Source organism: Myripristis murdjan, chromosome 8, assembly GCF_902150065.1.
Source record: "Myripristis murdjan chromosome 8, fMyrMur1.1, whole genome shotgun sequence".
Classification (NCBI taxonomy): domain Eukaryota; kingdom Metazoa; phylum Chordata; class Actinopteri; order Holocentriformes; family Holocentridae; genus Myripristis; species Myripristis murdjan.
In genome coordinates, this window is record NC_043987.1 from 35,713,682 (window position 1) to 35,733,681 (window position 20,000).

Genomic DNA, 20,000 nt, shown 5'->3' on the forward strand with positions numbered 1-20,000 from the left:
GCTGCTCCATCTACTGCTGCTCCATCTACTGCTGCTCCATCTGCTGCTGCTCCATCTACTGCTGCTCCATCTGCTGCTCCATCTACTGCTGCTCCATCTGCTGCTCCATCTACTGCTCCATCTACTGCTGCTCCATCTACTGCTGCTCCATCTGCTGCTCCATCTACTGCTGCTCCATCTACTGCTCCATCTACTGCTCCATCTACTGCTGCTCCATCTGCTGCTCCATCTACTGCTCCATCTGCTGCTGCTCCATCTGCTGCTCCATCTACTGCCTCATCTACTGCTCCATCTGCTGCTCCATCTACTGCTGCTCCATCTACTGCTCCATCTACTGCCTCATCTACTGCTGCTCCATCTGCTGCTCCATCTACTGCTGCTCCATCTACTGCTGCTCCATCTACTGCTCCATCTGCTGCTGCTCCATCTGCTGCTCCATCTACTGCTCCATCTGCTGCTGCTTCATCTGCTGCTTCATCTGCTGCTGCTTCATCTACTGCTCCATCTGCTGCTTCATCTGCTGCTCCATCTGCTGCTTCATCTACTGCTGCTCCATCTACTGCTGCTCCATCTACTGCTGCTCCATCTACTGCTCCATCTGCTGCTGCTCCATCTGCTGCTCCATCTGCTGCTTCATCTACTGCTGCTCCATCTACTGCTGCTCCATCTACTGCTGCTTCATCTACTGCTCCATCTACTGCTCCATCTACTGCTCCATCTACTGCTGCTTCCTCTGCTGCTTCATCTGCTGCTGCTCCATCTGCTGCTTCATCTGCTGCTTCATCTGCTGCTGCTTCATCTACTGCTCCATCTGCTGCTTCATCTGCTGCTGCTTCATCTGCTGCTTCATCTGCTTCTTCATCTGCTGCTGCTTCATCTGCTGCTGCTTCATCTACTGCTGCTTCATCTGCTGCTGCTTCATCTGCTGCTGCTTCATCTACTGCTGCTTCATCTACTGCTGCTTCATCTGCTGCTGCTTCATCTACTGCTGCTTCATCTGCTGCTCCATCTACTGCTGCTTCATCTGCTGCTGCTTCATCTGCTGCTGCTTCATCTACTGCTGCTTCATCTACTGCTGCTTCTTCTACTGCTTCATCTGCTGCTGCTTCATCTGCTGCTGCTCCATCTGCTGCTGCTTCATCTGCTGCTCCATCTGCTGCTTCATCTTCTTCTCCATCTGCTGCTTCATCTGCTGCTGCTTCATCTGCTTCTCCATCTGCTGCTGCTTCATCTGCTGCTTCATCTACTGCTCCATCTACTGCTGCTTCATCTGCTGCTGCTTCATCTGCTGCTGCTCCATCTACTGCTCCATCTACTGCCTCATCTACTGCCTCATCTACTGCTGCTCCATCTGCTGCTGCTCCATCTACTGCTCCATCTACTGCTGCTCCATCTACTGCTGCTCCATCTGCTGCTCCATCTACTGCTCCATCTACTGCTGCTCCATCTACTGCTTCTCCATCTACTGCTGCTCCATCTACTGCTCCATCTACTGCTCCATCTACTGCTGCTCCATCTACTGCTTCTCCATCTACTGCTCCATCTACTGCTCCATCTACTGCTCCATCTGCTGCTCCATCTACTGCTGCTCCATCTACTGCTGCTCCATCTACTGCTGCTCCATCTGCTGCTCCATCTACTGCTCCATCTGCTGCTGCTCCATCTACTGCTGCTCCATCTACTGCTGCTCCATCTACTGCTGCTCCATCTGCTGCTCCATCTACTGCTCCATCTGCTGCTGCTCCATCTACTGCTGCTCCATCTACTGCTGCTTCATCTACTGCTTCATCTGCTGCTGTTTCATCTGTTGCTTCATCTTCTTCTCCATCTGCTGCTCCATCTACTGCTTCATCTGCTGCTGCTCCATCTACTGCTGCTCCATCTACTGCTGCTCCATCTACTGCTGCTCCATCTACTGCTCCATCTACTGCTGCTTCATCTGCTGCTTGATCTCCTGCAGAACCGCCATGGAACTGCTGCCTCACGGCCAATGTTTTCCAGGTGGTTCTCCTGTTGCCATGGCAACAACTGGAAACATCCAGGTGATGTCGCGGCGGCAGCCGATGAGTTTGTTTATGTCAGGAGCAGAAACTACACCATGCCTTACACACCGTCACCTGTAATATCCCTGTAGCTGCTCAGCTGCTGTGTGTGAGTGTGTGTGTGTGTGTGTGTGTGTGTGTGTGTGTGTGTGTGTGTGTGTGTGTGTGTGTGTGCTGCTCCCAGTGGAAACTGTGGCAGTCCATGTGTTGTTCTTGCTGAAGGCCTGTAAAGTAAAGCAGGGAGCTTCATAACGCTGAGGGGAGTGTGTGCAGGGTCTCTCCTCAGGTTCTCCTCAGGTTCTCCTCAGGTTCTCCTCAGGCTCTCCTCAGCTTCTCCTCAGCTTCTCCTCAGGTTCTCCTCAGGCTCTCCTCAGGTTCTCCTCAGGCTCTCCTCAGGTTCTCCTCAGGTTCTCCTCAGGTTCTCCTCAGGTTCTCCTCTTCTCCTCAGGTTCTCCTCAGGTTCTCCTCAGGTTCTCCTCTCCTGTGCAGCTTCACAGTGGAGCAGCAGATGTGCAGTAGCAGCAGCTGATCTGACTGCAGAGTCTCAGATGTTCCACAGATCATCTGGAGTTGCTCCCAGCTGATCAGCTCAGATTAGCGTCAGCCTCTTCTGATCGTTTTGAAGTAACTTTATCGGCAGCAGGTGGTTTGGGCTGGTTGCTGCTGTGACGTCGTGACAGAGCTCCGCCCAGCAGCTGCTGACGGCACCGTGGACGTTTCAGTAAAGTTATTCAAACAGACTCTTCTGATGTCACAGCCACGCCCTTCTCCCTGCAGCTGTGTATCATTAAAAGTACACGGTAACCATGGTAACGCTGTGGCTTTGTGACCTCACAACAAGTTTAATATTCATGACTTCACAATAAAATCTTTGAGGCATGATGGGAAATCTGGTTGTGTTCCTTTGTAAGGTTTCGGTCGTACTTCCTGGTTTTAGGGTCGCAGAATCGTAAACACTCAAATACCCATGATGCCTTACGCGGCACACCTGGGTCAGCTCCGCCCACCGGCGAACGGGGACCACTTCCTGGAAATTGTCCACAACGCCGTGTTTTTTCCACAGAGCCTGGTGGGTAAAGATCAGCGCGTCCCTCAGCCTGAAGGTGAGGATGTTTCACAGGTCAAAGGTCGCGGTGGGAGGAGTCAGCGCCTCGACCGGGAGCCGCTCCGCCGCCTCAGCGCCGCACGCCGCAGGGGACGCCGTGAGGCGGGAGGCGACCTGAACGCAACACGCAGAGCCGGGGGTGTTAACGTGACGAGCGGCGGGGAGCGGTCACATGACCACACAGCTCTGCAGAGACACACACACACACACACACACACACACACAAACACAAACACACACAAACACACACACACATACAGCTGGCTTCTATTGTATGCCACGCCACACACCAACATGTCACGCCACGCCACGCCACGCCACGCACCAACACGCCACGCCACGTCATGTTTGAGTGTCTGACGCTGTCGTAAATGTTTGTGAGGCTCCACAGAGCCGTCAGTGAACGCCTCACAGCAGCTTCAGGCTGAAAACTCCTGCAGTTCCTGAACGCCTCACAGCTTTCAGAAACAAAAACCTGGACTTTGTGTCCTGAAAGACGAATTCAGGATCTAAACACACCCGGCCACACATTCCTGCTGAGAGCAACACACACACACACACACACACACAGGCACACACACACACACACACAGGCACACACACACACACACACAAACACACACACACAAAGGACTCATACCAACGCCTTCTCTCAGTCTTCAGGCTGAAATTCAAACTCCAAGCTAAATCAGGGACACAAACACACTTCAAAAACTGCAGCGGGACGGGAAGAGAAAACCTCAAAACATGAAAGGCGCATTTACACACACACACACACACACACACACACACACACACACACACACACACACACACACACACACACACACGCCATAAAATCCAAGAGGCACAACAATAAAAGTGCTGTGAATGCAGACGTGGAAAAGCACAAACTGTTTCTCTGTAACACACACACACACACACACACACACACACACACACACAGACTGACTGATTGATTGATTGATTGATTGATTGATAGACTGATTGATATGTATGTGAGCTGAAGTTTTACCTGCAGTTGAAGTCTGTTCCAACCATCCTGAGCTGTTTTTCTCTTCTGTTCCTCAAGTCCAAATCACAGAAACAGGTTCCTCTCTCTCCGCCCCTCCCTGTGTGTGTGTGTGTGTGTGTGTGTGTGTGTGTGTGCCAGTCTCAGCTTGCCTTCCTCCTCTGTCTGACTTCACTTCCTGTTCTCCAGAGAGAGAGGGAGCAGCTCCAGGTGGGACGGCTGTGTTTCTGTTTCCTCTTTAACTCTTTGAATCCCAGGAGGCTTTTATTTTGGAAAAGTTTTATGTATTAATCTCACCTTCTGAATAAAAGTCACCTCTGTTTAATTTTACAGTTTTTTGTGTGTAACTTTCTTAGATTTTTTTTACACTCACATGCACACATTTGGTGGTATTTTTATGGTTATTTTCTTTAAATTAAATTTTAATTTTTAATGATGATAAATTATGAACACAGATTTTGGTAAAGTTCTTTTGCTGGTTTTCCACAACATTTCGTCTTTTTTTCACTTTCGCTTTTTGCTAATTTTCTGATCATTTTCTGCTTATTTGTTCATGGAAAATAAGAGAAACCAGAGACACCAAATAAATAAACGAGCAGAAACTGTCAGCAGCGCGAGGAGCCGCTCATCTCACCTGGAAATATTTCATGTCATCATTAGAAATGTTCTCTGCCTCTGAGGGAAAAAAAATAATTTTTACTTTTTTTTTTTTTAATTTATGGCCTTTTGTGATTTTGTAGTTGTTTTTTCTCATTTCATTTGCCTCAGGGTTCAGTCGAATTTCAGTTCAATCTTTATAAATTTAGTTTTTTGTGCTTTTTGTATTTATTATTATTATTATTATTATTATTATCATTATTATTATTATTATTATTATTATTATTATTATTATCATCATCAGTTTAAAATTATCTGTCAATTTTTAATCCCAACATTCTCAAATTACTTTGTGTTTTATTTTCTGTTGTTGTCTTGAGTTTCATGTCTCAGGATTCCTGTTAAATAAATAAATCAATCAATAATGAACAGAATGAACATGAACTGCTCAATACACTGATCAGTGTATTGATCAGTGTATTGGTGCTCAAGGTGTGGCCCGGGGCCCCCAGGGGCCCCTAAGGCTCCTCCTGGGGCCCTCAGCTCAGTGATTTACTTCACTGGAAACGCTGAGCAAAATAACAACAGAAAAAAAAAAAAAAAAAAAAAAAAAAAAAACACAACCCCCCCCCAAACATAGAATTATCAGAAAATAGACAAAAACAAAACAAAACACAACAAAACAAAAAATATATATCTTTTAACTCTGAAACCTGAACAAATCAAATCACTTGAGTTCATTTAATGAGCAACAAATTACTGCAATATCAACAATAAATAAATAAATAAATAAATAACAAGAAAATCAGCAGAAAACTAACACAAAACCCCCAAAACTTCAAAAATGAGCTCTTCCCCCCAAAGAAACTCTATTTCTTTAATGATTCAGATTATATATTCATGTTTGTTTATTTATATGTTCATATGTTTACATGTCAGATGACTGATGCTGCAGTTCACAAGCTTTTAATCCTGATCACAAAACAACAGAAAACCAACTGAAAGCAGATTAAACAGCTGTGTCTGTGCTGCCCCCTGCAGGCCGCAGGCTGCCGGCACAGCCGCCCCTCATGACACTCACATCATGGTGGTTTTTAGCCAGGAGTTTTATTTTTGCACTGAAGCATCTGTTATAATCTATAATAATCTGTTATAATATGTAGTAATCTGTAATAATCTGTAGTATAAACTGAGCTCTCTGCCATGTACGGACCAGTGGATCCAGTGGATCCAGTCTGGACTCTGAACCACGTTTTGTTTTTCAGAGGTTTCAGTTTCATCGTCACTGAAAATAAAAATAATAAAAAAAATTCTCTGCAGCGCCCCCTACAGGTGCTCAGCATATCAGCTGGTCACTGATCATCATCATCATCATCATCATCATCACCATCATCACCATCATCATCATTATCATCACCATCATCACCATCATCACCACCATCATCATCATCACATCGTCGTAGAGGCTGATGTCTTCTGGCTGGGGATCTGAAGTGATCAGTTTCATTTTCAGGTTCTTTCAGGTATTAATACTTAAAACATTTGTTCAGGAAAAATGTTGTGTGAGGAAAGTGCATCCTTATTATAGTAGTTTATTATTAATAACTCTAAATACTTCAGCGCACTATTTAAATCAAAGAAAAAAGAAGACAGTTTTATGAGCAACAATCATTTATTACATTTACAAACATGATCCTCAAAGGAAAATATAAAATATTTCTTCTTTTTTTGGCATAACTGAAAATACAAAGTCACTCTTTCTCTAAATATAATGTGTTTATATATTTACTGTTACTGGCCATCAGAAACCCACTGAGGAACCCAAACCTCCTGCCCACTGTCATCATGAGGCTGCTTTAAGTCTGGACCTGCTGAGGGTCTGGACCTGCTGATGATCTGGACCTGCTGAGGGTCTGGACCTGCTGAGGGTCTGGACCTGCTGAGGGTCTGGACCTGCTGATGGTCTGGACCTGCTGAGGGTCTGGACCTGCTGAGGGTCTGGACCTGCTGGAGGTCTGGACCTGCTAAGGGTCTGGACCTGCTGAGGGTCTGGACCTGCTGGAGGTCTGGACCTGCTAAGGGTCTGGACCTGCTGAGGGTCTGGACCTGCTGGAGGTCTGGACCTGCTAAGGGTCTGGACCTGCTGAGGGTCTGGACCTGCTGGAGGTCTGGACCTGCTGAGGGTCTGGACCTGCTGAGGGTCTGGACCTGCTGATGGTCTGGACCTGCTGGAGGTCTGGGTCTGCGGGGGTGGGCCTGACTCGGTTCTGCCTCCTGCCGTCAGGAAGGTTCTGGATGTTTGCTGGATGTTGTTCTCATGTGGACTGAGGCTTTGCGGCAGAGGAGGATGAGGAGGAGGTGGCAGCTCCTTCATCAGGACTGACGTTCCACACAGTTTGAATAACGCCGAGGCTGCAGCTGCTCTTCAGATTATACACTACAGATTACACACTACAGATTACACAGATTACAGGCAAGAGGCTTCATCCTTGGAGAAAGTGCACTGATCACTTCAATACATTCATGTCACAGTTACATGTTTGTGAATCAAGACATAATGCTTAATGTTTTCAGCTGTCGTTTCCCCCTGCAGCGCCCCCTTGTGGAAACAACAGAGTCTCTCCTGTCCCTCTGAGCTCCATGTTGCTCTGAAAATGAGCTGACCTCAGAGCAGTGTTGCTGCGTTGCTGAAAGTGACTGAGCAGCAAACAGCAGCTCTGAGGTCAGTGCTGCAGGTCTCTCTGCTGTCTGAAGCTCATCATCAGACAGTGATGGTGGCCTCCATAGGGGGCGCCGGCGAGCGTCCGCTCTGCTTGTCCCACACACAGGGCAGGGACGCTGCTTCACCTCAGGGAGCTCAGATGGAGTCCTGATCTGCTCGGGAGCTTTCACTCCGTCTCCTTCCTTCTTACCTGGAGAATCCTCCATTAGAACAGCAGCCCACCAAGGTGAGACACACCTGGCTGTTAGAGGGGACGGGAGACGGCCTCTGATTGGTTCACTGCATGTTACGCCCAAAACACAGCCAGGATTCATGAAGAGACTCAGGACAAGCCTTTAGAGCCAGGAGCCTGGAGGAACCAGACTTTAGACCAGCAGCAGAGACTCTGCAGAGCAGGAGGACAGCAGGAGGACAGCAGGAGGAGGACAGCAGGAGGAGGACAGCAGGAGGACAGCAGGAAGACAGCAGGAGGACAGGAGGAGGACAGCCGGAGGACAGCCGGAGGACAGGAGGAGGACAGCAGGAGGAGGACAGCCGGAGGACAGGAGGAGGACAGCAGGAGGAGGACAGCAGGAGGAGGACAGCCGGAGGACAGCAGGAGGACAGGAGGAGGACAGCCGGAGGACAGCAGGAGGAGGACAGCAGGAGGACAGCAGGAGGACAGCAGGAGGACAGCAGGAGGACAGCAGGAGGACAGGAGGAGGACAGGAGGAGGACAGCCGGAGGACAGGAGGAGGACAGGAGGAGGACAGCAGGAGGACAGCAGGAGGAGGACGGAGCCCGAAAAGTTTCATATCCATTCAAAAACCAGTGAGAGGTGGAAAATGTTTGGGGCTTCTGGTAGCGAAGCAGTTTTGTGCCAGTTAAACCTCAGTTAGCGGCGCCCGGCCAACCGGAGGTCAGCTGGGTGGCGTTGGCGGCGTTGGCGGCGGCGTCCACGAGGAAATCCAAGACACGCCTGGACATGTCAGATTACACCCATGAACAGAGGAGACAGGCGGCGGCTGCAGGCTGCTCCAGATGGAAGGTAAATTCATGTGTTTCTCTGATGTCACTCATTTGTTCTGTCAGAAAACTGACAGAATAATAAAAACTGGGTGGGAAAAAAAAACTTTTTCCTTAACTGAAATAAAAATGAAAACGAGACTTTATTAAAAAAAAAAAAAAAGATGACCAACTGAAACTGAAATAAACTCAAATGACAGAAAAAAAATGTCTTTAGTTTCTGCTTTTGTCAGTTTGTCTCCTCAGTGAAGACTTTTTTTTTTTTTTTTGATGTTTTATGACAGAATAAAAACGTCCCACAGGAATAAAAAACTAAAACCAACACGGACACCAAGAAAACCTGAAGCAGCAAACCGGCTCGAAAAGCAAATTCAAACTAAACCTTCAAACCCCGACGGCGCTGCTGCTCTCCGCTCCGCCACTCGTCTCCTGAACTCTCCTGTTTTCTGTTTATCATAAAAGATTTCTGACCGCTGTTAGCAGCCTCAGTCCGTCCTCCAGGTGGCGCCGTGTGACATTATGGGGAACACATGAATAACAACAGGTACACACTTCATCATCTCTAATCTCTCCATCTGAACCCTAACCTGGAAAAGTGCTCTGTGAAGTCATTATTATTATCATTATTATTATTATTATTATTATTATTATTATTATTGTTATTATTATTACTGTTCTGCTTGTTAATCTCTTTGATAATCTCACTTTATCTCTAAACTTTATTCTTATCTCTATAACTTATTATGGTTTTGAAAAGTGCTCGACAAATAAAGTCTCGTTATCGTTCACACACCAACACACTCGCCGTGTGTGTGTGTGTGTGTGTGCGTGTGCCACAACACACACAGTCTTCTTCTCCTTCTTCCTCTTCAGTTCTTGTTCATCCTTCATCACAGCGGCTCACTGGTGGGAGAGGTCAGAGGTCAAAGGTCAGAAGTAAAGCTGAAATGATCAATTCATAATTATTTTGATAAATTAATTTAATCAGCCTCTTTCAAACATCAAATAAAAAAATCAGAAAATTATCAATAAAATACTTTTAACCGAACCCTAAATTACAAGAAAATGATTATTAATAATTATATGATTAAATGATTATCACTGTTGAAATCATATCTGTAAAGGATCAGATTTCTGGTGTTTAAATGCTTGTGAAATGCTTTTGAATGCAGGAGGACCCACTGGGAGACCCGCGAGGACCCCTGCCGGTCCCCGGACCCCACTTTGAGCCCCTGAGTTGTGAGGTGTGTCTCACCATGCAGCTGTGCTCGGGGGCAAAGGTCACGCCCTTCCCTGGCCTGTCCTGAGAGCCACTGCTGCTGCCGCCGACCGAGCTCTTCCTCATGATACCTGACACACACACACACACACACACACACACACACACACACACACACACACACACACACACATTATTCATCACGTCACATTAGATTAGATTAGCACAGAGTGGGCAGAGCTGGTGTCCGCCTGCAGAGGGCGCTGCAGAGGCTGAGCAGGAGCATTGAGCCCCACTGACCCACACAGATTCTGCTCTGTTTAGCTCATTGCTGCCCCCGCTGGACACAACACTGACCTGCAGGCTGTTTAACTCAGTGCTGCCCCCGCTGGACACAACACTGACCTGCAGGCTGTTTAGCTCAGTGCTGCCCCCGCTGGACACAACACTGACCTGCAGGCTGTTTAGCTCATTGCTGCCCCCGCTGGACACAACACTGACCTGCAGGCTGTTTAGCTCAGTGCTGCCCCCGCTGGACACAACACTGACCTGCAGGCTGTTTAGCTCAGTGCTGCCCCCGCTGGACACAACACTGACCTGCAGGCTGTTGACGGCAGACAAGGCCCAGATTAAAATCTCCAACATTTGCTCCAACAAATTCTGATATGTATTCTGTTAGCCTTTACAACAGGGTGCAGTGTACTGTCCAACCTGCAGGGGGCAGTGTGTTGCAGTGTATTCTACCTGCAGGGGGCAGTGTGTTCTACCTGCAGGGGGCAGTGTGTTGCAGTGTGTTTTACCTGCAGGGGGCAGTGTGTTGCAGTGTGTTCTACCTGCAGGGGGCAGTGTGTTGCAGTGTGTTCTACCTGCAGGGGGCAGTGTGTTGCAGTGTGTTTTACCTGCAGGGGGCAGTGTGTTGCAGTGTGTTTTACCTGCAGGGGGCAGTATGTCCAGTCTCTGCAGGCTGTTCCTGCGGGTGGGGGGGTAGCTGCCGGTCTTGGACAGCCGTCGCTGGCGGTTGTTGAGCATGGCGGCTGGTGACACAATGCCTGGGGGCGGGACTTTACCCATCCGCTCGTACAGCTCTTCTATCTCTCGCTTCTGATTGGCCTGCAGGTTCTGCACCTCTGACAGGTGCCTGAGGAGGGAGGGGGGACAGTTTTGAATGATAAAATACACATTCACTATTGTTTACTCATCTATGCAGTTTATTTAGCTTGGCTAGCTAGTGTCTTTCCTATGAAGTGCAACAACTGGAAATACAAAGACGAGGGTAAACATGGGCGGGTCGCAGGAGGTCGCCAGGGCAACAGCAGTCAAGTCAAGTCAAGCTTGATTTATAGAGCACATTTAAAAACAACAGAGGTTGAACAAAGTGCTTCACAGAGTACAGAATTAGTAAAATATGCTAAAATAAGATAAGAATAGAATAATTTCAAGTCAAAAATAAAAATCAAAATACAAAAGAGAAAGATAGAGAAAAGATAATAAGATAAAAAGATAAAACACGGAGAAACAAAAATCATGTTGGGATAAAAACATGCATATCAGGGAAGGCCAAGGAAAAGAGAGGAGTCTTCAACAAAGACTTAGGGCCAATCCCAATTCACCCCCTAACCCTACCACTTGCCCCTACCCCTCCGTTTTGCGCGTTCACGAATAGGGTTAGGGATGTCCTGATTCTTGTTGAGGCGGAGGGGGAGGGTGGAGTGCTCGGGCTATAGCCCTCCAAACGGAGTTTTTTCAGAGGCACACTCCAAAGCGAGAGCTACGAGAAATCTCCCACACTTCTCACACAATTAATACAAAAATCAATAAAGTCAGCGATTGTTTGTTTGACATTATGCTAGACATTGACATGGCTAGCATGTTGTGTGGCTAACGTTGGGCTAACTGCAACAAAACTTGTTTACGGTCTATCATTCATACCTCAGGCTGATTCACCGGTGCTCCCAGGCGTTGAATTAAACAATAAGCCCCGAGAAGCCGTGGGTTACATTGATTTTACAACGGCTGAGGGGCGTTCTTATCTCCTTACATTCTTCCGATTCGCTATTGACAACCGCAAAAAGATGCCAACAGCCCACGCAAGAGAGATTACCACAGCTGAAGACATCATTTTGAGATTGAGATTCACCGGCAAAAAAAATCATCGCATCTGTTTACAACGTCACTGATGACTAATGATGACGTTTCCAGGGATGAAGGGTTGTCCCATTTCATAGTGGAGTATTTCAACCCCTGCCCCTTGTAACTTTGTTCCAAGGGGCAAGGGGCACTCGAAAAAGAGGGGTAGGGGTAGGGGTAGGGGTGAAAATAAGAAATGGGATTGGCCCTTAACATGGGTAATAGAGGGGGCAGTTCTTATGTGGAGGGCTTAACTGTTCCACAGATTTGGGGCGGCCACCGATCTCCCCTCGTTTTGAGTCTTGACCTTGGGACGTCCAGCAGCAGCCGGCTGGCGGAGCTCAGAGCTCGAGCCGGAGTGTGGACGTGAAGCAGTTCACCTAAATATGTTGGTGCCAGACCATTAAAGGCTTTAAAAGTAAGCAACAGGGTTTTAAAAGGCGAGCAGCTGCATTTTGCACCAGCTGTAAAGGCTGGGCGTAGGCTCGGTCCAGCTTAACATACGGGGCATTACAGTAGTCGAGCCTAGATGAGAGAAAAGCGTGGATAACGTTCTCTAGGTCATTTAGAGCAGTGGTTCCCAACCCAGTCCTCAAGTACCCCCTGTCCTGGAGGTTTTTGTTTCAGCTGTACTCTTTCGCACCTGATCCAATTATGGCCCTTGCACCTTCATGCACGCCCTCTTCAGGTAGATCTGTTTCAGCCAATCAGTATGAAGCCCTTACATGGATCAGGTGTGAAAGAGTAGAGCTGAAACAAAAACCTCCAGGACAGGGGGTACTTGAGGACTGGGTTGGGAACCACTGATTTAGAGGGAGGTAAGGTTTAGCTTTGGTGATCAGTCTCGACTGATAAAAGCTTGACTTTAACAACAGCAGAGATTTGCTTGTCAAATTTAAAGGCTTGATCAAAATAAACACCAAGACTCTTGACCATCGGATGGACGCGGGACGCAAGAGAGCCAAGGGTGCTGTAATCCAGGACGCCATTACGACCAAAAACAATGGCCTCTGTCTTGTTCTTGTTTAAATGGAGGAAACTGAGGGAGAGCCAGGCCTCAACCTCAGTCAGGCAGTCATGCAAACGCTGCATCGGACCCTCGGAGAGTCATGCACTTCCTGTTGGAAAAACCGCCGTGCAGCTTTCAGACGGCAGCTGGTCAGACGATTTCCTCCTGAACTGAGAAATCATCACAAGCAACACGGTGGGACGATGGGACACGCAATTTTCTCACCTTACCAGACTGTTCTACCTGAGCTACAACGGCCCTTTGTGACTCCGTGGGGAACCAGCCGTGAAGGCATGGAGCGCCTCACGGTCCCGGCTCCGCCCAGCAGGTGATGGGAGGCGTCGCTCTGAGCATGACACCTCAGGAAAACGGTGCATAAAGACGCAATTACAAAGCACCTGGCGGGTTTTCATGTTATATCGGAAACGCTGAATTCCTCTTTGAACCAAGTCTTGGACATGATAATCTGTCAACAGCTGATTAAAAACCCGGTTCACCTGATTTTACCTGTCCGGCCTCTCAGGTGATCACTGTCCTTTCTGTTTTTTTTGGTTTTGTTTTTATTTTTAACATCTGTTTTATTGTTTTTAATCATCACTTTTGTTTCGCTGTAATTTATCAGTTTGGCTGAATCTGTCAATGAATAAATCAACCAATCACCTCTCACGTAGCTCCTGCAGCTCCTCCCACATCTCTTCGTCCTCGCTCTCTGATTCGTCCGAGCTGACGTAGGAGGCGGAGCGGGTGTAGCTCGTCCACGATTGGCTGAGCCCGGGGCTGCCCGCCGTCCCCTCCCACAGGCTGACGCTCAGCCTCCGGGCTCCCCTCCTCCTCCTCTGCTCCTCCTCCTCTTCCTCCTTCCTCCTCTGCTCCTCCTCCTCTCCTTCCTCTCCTTCCATGACTCCTCCCGAGTTGCCACGGTAACCAGGAGACGCTTCAAAAAGGAAGCTGGGCGGCGAGACCCTCACTGTGCTGATGCTGCTCTCCGATTCGCTGTGCTCCTCTGTGCTGCTCTCCGATTGGCTGTCCCTGGAGGGAGGGGGTGAGCACGTGGTGGGCTTGGCTTGGTGGAATGGGCGGGGCTCCTGATGATGGGGGGCGGGGATTTCTTTTGTGGGCGTCACCTGGAAACGGCCGACTGTGAAGATCGGAGGTTTTCTTTCTGGAGACAGAAACAAAGAGACAGACAGTCAACATGGCAGAGAGACAGGCAGACAGGCAGACAGACAGGCAGACAGACAGAGAGACAGAGAGAGACAGACAGACAGACAGACAAAGACACAGAGACAGACAGGCAGAGAGACAGACAGAGAGAGAGCGACAGACAGGCAGACAGACAGAGACAGAGAGACAGTCAGACAGACAGGCAGATGTGTCTCACCCTCTGATATGGGTGACAGTCTGGCTGACGGGGCGAAGGGGGAGGACACCTACACAACAAGAGGAACAACAAAAACATCATCATCAGTGTTTCTTCATCAGCAACACTGTCCTCCTCCTCCTCATCATCTTCATCATCTGATGTCGCAGGTCAGTAAATACGTAAATGAAGCTTTATTTATTTACAGAGCGGCGACACAGTGCTTCACACATGTTGAAAATAAAAACAAATGCAAAGAACAACGAAAGACAACAAAAAAGAATCTACGCTGGCAAACAAAACCACCGAGAAGACGCACAGATCCCAGGTCGTCCCCGAGACCCGGAGGCTCTGCAAAACAAACCGACTGGGGAAGATTAATCCAGATTATTCCAGAGAGTTAGGACTAACACTGCACAGGTCACCTTTTGTTCTGCATCTGGAGAGGAGGATGGACAGAAAACCGAGGATGAGGATGGGAGTGGTGAAGAGGTGGTTATGAGGGAGGAGGAGATGAGAAGCCGTGCAGAGCTTTATATGCAATCAACAGAATCTTAAAGTTAATTCTGAATTTTATGGGGAGCCGATGGAGGGAAGCAAGATCCAGGACATATGGCTCGTTCTAGTTAATAATCTGAAGCAACTGTAAAGGATTTAAAGCGTCTTGAGGCCAGCATAGAGGGAATTACAGCAGTCTAGATGGGATAAAACGAAAGAGTGTATACGAAGTCCAACGTCCATAGAAGATATTTCTGATTTTCGCGACGTTTCATCGTTGAAGAGAACAGGACTGGATGAGACTAGCAACATGGAGGTCAAAGACATAAAGTGGACAAAGATGATACCAAGATTCTCAGCGGCAGGTTTGATATTAGACTGATCAGCTGAGGTGAGGAGGTTATCAGGGTTGGGGTGGGGGACATCCAGGGACATCCATGGAGCAATCATGGAGGGAAGAAAGTTCAATCAGGTTTTTGGGTTGGCTGGGAAATAGTAGGGATGGGTATGATTACTCGAGTACTCAGCAGAGAGGATTAGATTTATTTGAACTTTGTGTTTATGATTCAGGCTGTTGATTGACAGTTCCGTGTGAAGCGACACAGAACAGAGGTCCATCCCGCCGTGACGTCCGGCAGCTGAATGTTACAACGTGATTGACGGACTTGTTGCGGTTGTTCAATAAATGCATTTGGAATCGCACTTGGTTTACAGCGTTGGCTGTTTATTCTCATACGTGGTTAAGTTTGATGTAAAAAGGTTCTCGGACAACCATAAACCTGCTGTTTAGTAAACAACAGGACATACCTTGGAGGTCCGTGTCCGACTGGAAACGCTAGCGGAACCGATGTTAAGTACGGACCTCTCGTAATTATTTTTTTGCGGTAAAATATATAATTCGCGAGTAATTGATTACTCGTCCATAATGTAATTCGAGTACTCGAATATTGACATCACTGAAAATGCCCATTCTTAGGAAACAGATCTGAGAATCATCTGTCTACTTTGAGGTTTTTAAGCTTTTGTATTGTGTTGATCTTTGTGGAGTATTTTCTGTTGGAGAATAAAAAATGCTGGTGACGTCGTGGCACTGTACTGAGAACTCAAATGACCCCATGCTTTCTTTTTTAATGGCATCTCAAAAAAGATACATATGCATATTTTATGGGTCAACGTGACTTAAGGCATAAGCCACACCCACTTCCATTTTTCTACATGAACACAAACACAGACGCAGATACAAATAATGACATCTCTTCACACTCCTAGTTTATAATTTTACATTTATTACTATACATAATGTATATTAATAATATTAATGCTTATCCCCTTTATCCCTGTGTGTGTGTGTGTGTGTGTCTCACTGTATTGTGAGGGCTTGACGGAGCTGAGGAGGAGGAAGATGAGGAGGAGGAGGAGGGCTCTCTGTGACTGGAGACACTGGAAACACTGGGTGGACTGATGGGTGGACTGGGAGGACTGATGGGTGGACTGATGGGTGGACTGATGGATGGACTGATGGGTGGACTGGGAGGACTGGAAGGACTGGGTGGACTGGTGGGTGGGCTGAAGGTGGACCCCGAGCTGCTCTGAGAACCTGCAGTGAGATGAGCCCTGAGTCAGGAGAGTGTTTGGGTGGGTCAGCCTGTGGACGTGCGGTAGCAGGGACTCACCATGAGGGGGCGCAGCGGAGCCGGCCTGCAGGGGGGCGCTGCCGGGCTGCGGCTGGCGGAGAACACAGGGAGAGAACAAGTGAGGGAACTGTTCTGTCTGATGTTCTGCTGTTCACACAGTCAAAGCCTGAGTCTGTAGTAGTCCAGTCATTTTATGAAAAAACCTCGGACAAATTGCAAGAGAAGCAAACTCAACTGATTCTGTATCCTCAGTTTGTCCTGAGTGAGGGGGAAAAAGTCCCAAGAAATTCCATTGGTGGAAAGTTTTGAAAATCACCTATTTATGACCACATATTACCAAAAAACAGTTTTTAACACACAGGGATATGATATGCATGTGTAAACACAATAATTCAAAGAACTTGTAATTGACTTTTTTTCTTGTCTTTGTGTGTGTAATCAACTTGTGAATTTTTATAGTGATATCTGAAAGTCAAATTTTGAACCCCTTTCCTGTGTGTTAAAAACAGTGTTTTTTGGTAATATATGGTCATAAATAGGTGATTTTCAAAACTTTCCACCAATGGGATTCCTTGGGACTTTTTCCCCTCACTCAGGACAAACTGAGGATACAGAATCAGTTGAGTTTGCTTCTCTTGCAATTTGTCCTAGGTTGACCCCAGTTTTGGCCTAAAATTACTGGACTATGGTCCAGCCTGCTAGGGTTCTCATGGAGAACCTGGAGAACCCGCTCGGTCCCGCGGGCAGAACCCATGTCTCTCCACGGGGACTCGTGTTTGTTTTTGTTGAAAGTGTTCTGCAGTTCTGCAGCGCCCCCTTCAGGTTCTCACACACCTGATCCTGACTGGATGAATGGATCTTACCGTTGATCTACTTTGTTCTCCTGGGTTCTCCTGGGTTCTACCATGTTCTGCTATGTTCTACCATATTCTTCTGTATTGTACCATGTTCTGCTGTTGTCTGCTGTGCTCTGCTGTATTATGCTGTGTTCTCCTGTGTTCTCCAGTGTTCTGCTGTGTTCTACCATATTCTTCTGTATTCTACCATGTTCTCCTGTGTTCTACTGTGTTCTACTGTGTTCTCCTGTGTTCTGATGTGTTCTGCTGTGTTCTGCGGTGCCAGCAGTGCAGTCTGTTCTGTTCCTACCTGCACGGTGTTTGTCCGGCCTGACAGCACCTCCTGCTGGCTGGGGGCGGAGCCTGACTGAGAAGCAGGGGAGTGGAGGGCGGGGCGAAGAGTGAAGGAGGCGGGGCTAGCGGAAAGGGAGGCAGGGGGAGGAGGGATGGGGGCGGGGGGTTGGTGGAGCATCGCTGGAGGGCGGGGCTTAGAGGCAAGGGCAGGAGAGAGGGGCGGGGACACGGGCTGGGTGCGGGGGTGAAAACTCTGGGTCGGGGTCCCAGGAGGAGTCATGAACGACTGGGCCACACTCATCGCCAGGGAGAACACATTGGCCAGGGAGAAGAGAGGCTGGCTGGGAGCAGGCCAATGTGGAGGAGGAGGAGGAGGAGGAGCAGGAAGAGGAGCAAATGGCATAACAGGAAGAAGAGCAGGAGGCGGAGCTGGAGGTTCAGCAGGAGGAACAAGAGGAGTTGTAGGAGCTGGAATGGCGTTAAAAGAAGCAGGAGGAGCAGCAAGAGGAGCAGGAGCAGCAGGAGTACCAGCAGCAGGAGGAGCAGAAGGAGGAGCAGAAGGAGGAGCAGCAGAAGGAGGAGCAGCAGGAGGAGCAGCAGCAGGAGCAGCAGAAGGAGAAGCAGCAGGAGGAGTAGAAGGAGGAGCAGAGGGAGGAGCAGCAGCAGGAGCAGCAGAAGGAGGAGCAGAAGGAGGAGCAGGAGAAGCAGCAGGAGCAGAAGGAGCACCAGGAGTAGGAGGAGCAGCAGGAGGAGGAGGAGCAGCGGGAGGAGGGGAGGGCATAGAACCTCCCATAGACACTAAACTGCCACCCCTGGTCTCCTCCCCTGACCCGGCTCCATTTTTCACCAAATAGGAGGAGGAGGAGGAGGGGGAGAGTGAGGTGGGGAGGTCAGGGGCGGGGCTCTGGAGGGCAAGGGAGGAGGTGTGGGGGGAGTCACGGGGAGAGGGGAGGTGATGCTGAGGAGCAGGGAGGAGGTGGGAGGGAAGAGGGGTGGAGTCTGGGCGGGAGGACAGGGGGGAGTAGGGGGCGGAGCCTAGAGAGAGAGAGACAGGGAGAGAGGATGAGACTGTGCATGTGTGTGTGTGTGTGTGTGTGTGTGTGTGTGTGTGTGTGTGTGTGTGTGTGGACAGACGGGATGTTGCTACCACCCGAGTCATGCGTGGAGCCGAATGTTGGACCGACCAGCTCATGGTCAGGTCCAACTCCTCATGAGCTTCAGTCCCGTCATCCAAAGAGCTTCAAAAAGAAAACCTTGAACATCCTCACCACCAAAGACAACTCCTTGCAAAGAGTCTTGACCAGATCCTGAGGAACCCAGCGACTGGCCAGCTCTGCGTCATGCCGTCCACAGCGCAGCCACAGAGGCGGTCCGTCAAAGTCACCAGGACTGGTTCGATTACAACTCTGCCAAAATACATTCTCTCCTTCAAACACAACATCAAGCTCATAAAGCACTCCTGTCTTGCCCCAGATCTTCCTCCCAGAAAGCCACCTTTGCTGCAAGAGCTGAGACCCAGCAGGCCCTCCGAGTCATGAAGGACACCTGGTGCGTTCAGAAAGCCCAGGAGATCCAAAACTTGGCAGACTGCAACAACACCCAGGGCTTCTATGATGCCATCAAAGCTCTGTACGGCCCCAGGAAGCAGGCAGTTGCCCCCGTCCGTTCAGCTGATGGTTCCACTCTTTTTAAGGACCTCCACGAGATCCTGGGCCGCTGGGCAAATCACTTTGAGACTCCATCCCCACTGACCCTCACATTCTGGACAAACTCCCGGACCTGCCATCAGTCCCGCATCTCAACATCCCACCGCAGTACTCTGAGACCTGACGAGCCATTAGGGACCTGAAAAACAACAAAAGCGCAGAATGGCATTGCGGCCGAGGTTTTCAAACAGGGAGGATACCTCCTCACGCAATGCCTGCACCTCCTGATCTCGAAGATCTGGGAGCATGAGACCCTCCCACAGGACTGGAAGGACGCCAACATCATCGTCATCTATAAACGCAAAGGTGACAGAGCGGTCTGTGGGAACAGCTGCAGAATCTCACTCCTCTCCATAGCAGGGAAAGTGCTGGCAAAGATCATGCTCAGATGTTCAGACTGGTGGAGCACATCTGAGAGGCTGTTCTTCCGGAAACTCAGTGTGGCTTCCGGAATGCTAGATCCACCACCAACATGGTCTTCATCCTGATGCAGCTACTGGACAAAAGCATAGAGCAGCACAAAGATCTTTATAAAGCTTTCACTGACCTCAGCAAAGTGTTTGATACCATAAACCATGAGATGTTCTGGAGACAACTCCAAACTTGGGGTACCACCCAAGTTTCTATCCATCCTGCAGCAGCTGCATGATGGTATGCAAGCCAGAGTCCTCGCAGGAGAACTCCAGTCAAGTTCTTTGACGTAAAAGTCGGAGTGAAGCAAGGCTGTGTCTTGGCACCAGCGCTTTTTAATCTCCTCCTCTCTGCCATCACCTACCTCTTCCACTGTGCCCTGGGCCCCAAAGATGGTGTCAGCCTGGACCACCGCCTGGACAG

General features: G+C 48.8%; 3 protein-coding genes across 3 annotated transcripts in view; all 3 read right to left on the minus strand.

Moving 5' to 3' along the window:
• The window catches only part of LOC115363602 (rho GTPase-activating protein 27-like), a 37,972-nt gene extending 33,734 nt beyond the window's left edge, over positions 1 to 4,238 (minus strand). The window contains exon 1 of the mRNA XM_030057851.1: positions 4,163 to 4,238. The gene's annotated coding sequence lies outside the window, so the exon portion shown is untranslated. The remainder of the gene's footprint in view (positions 1 to 4,162) is intronic.
• Positions 4,239 to 6,437: 2,199 nt separating this feature from the next.
• On the minus strand, positions 6,438 to 7,413 carry LOC115363562 (proline-rich protein HaeIII subfamily 1-like). Its single transcript, XM_030057833.1, has one exon. The coding sequence runs from the start codon at positions 7,128 to 7,130 to the stop codon at positions 6,600 to 6,602; it is 531 nt and encodes a 176-aa protein (XP_029913693.1). The 5' UTR covers positions 7,131 to 7,413; the 3' UTR covers positions 6,438 to 6,599.
• Positions 7,414 to 8,724: 1,311 nt separating this feature from the next.
• The window catches only part of wnk4b (WNK lysine deficient protein kinase 4b), a 42,372-nt gene continuing 31,096 nt past the window's right edge, over positions 8,725 to 20,000 (minus strand). The window contains exons 16-24 of the mRNA XM_030058000.1: positions 18,128 to 18,495; positions 17,477 to 18,040; positions 16,370 to 16,421; positions 16,061 to 16,293; positions 14,220 to 14,268; positions 13,499 to 14,000; positions 10,635 to 10,840; positions 9,739 to 9,833; positions 8,725 to 9,386 (exon numbers count right to left, since the gene is read on the minus strand). Coding sequence (XP_029913860.1) covers positions 9,384 to 9,386; positions 9,739 to 9,833; positions 10,635 to 10,840; positions 13,499 to 14,000; positions 14,220 to 14,268; positions 16,061 to 16,293; positions 16,370 to 16,421; positions 17,477 to 18,040; positions 18,128 to 18,495 — 2,072 coding nt within the window. The 3' untranslated portion in view covers positions 8,725 to 9,383. The remainder of the gene's footprint in view (positions 9,387 to 9,738; positions 9,834 to 10,634; positions 10,841 to 13,498; positions 14,001 to 14,219; positions 14,269 to 16,060; positions 16,294 to 16,369; positions 16,422 to 17,476; positions 18,041 to 18,127; positions 18,496 to 20,000) is intronic.

Coding starts and splice junctions, on each gene's coding strand:
- LOC115363562 (XM_030057833.1), bottom strand. CDS start 7,130: ATGAAGGAGCTGCCACCTCCTCCTCATCCTCCTCTGCCGCAAAGCCTC.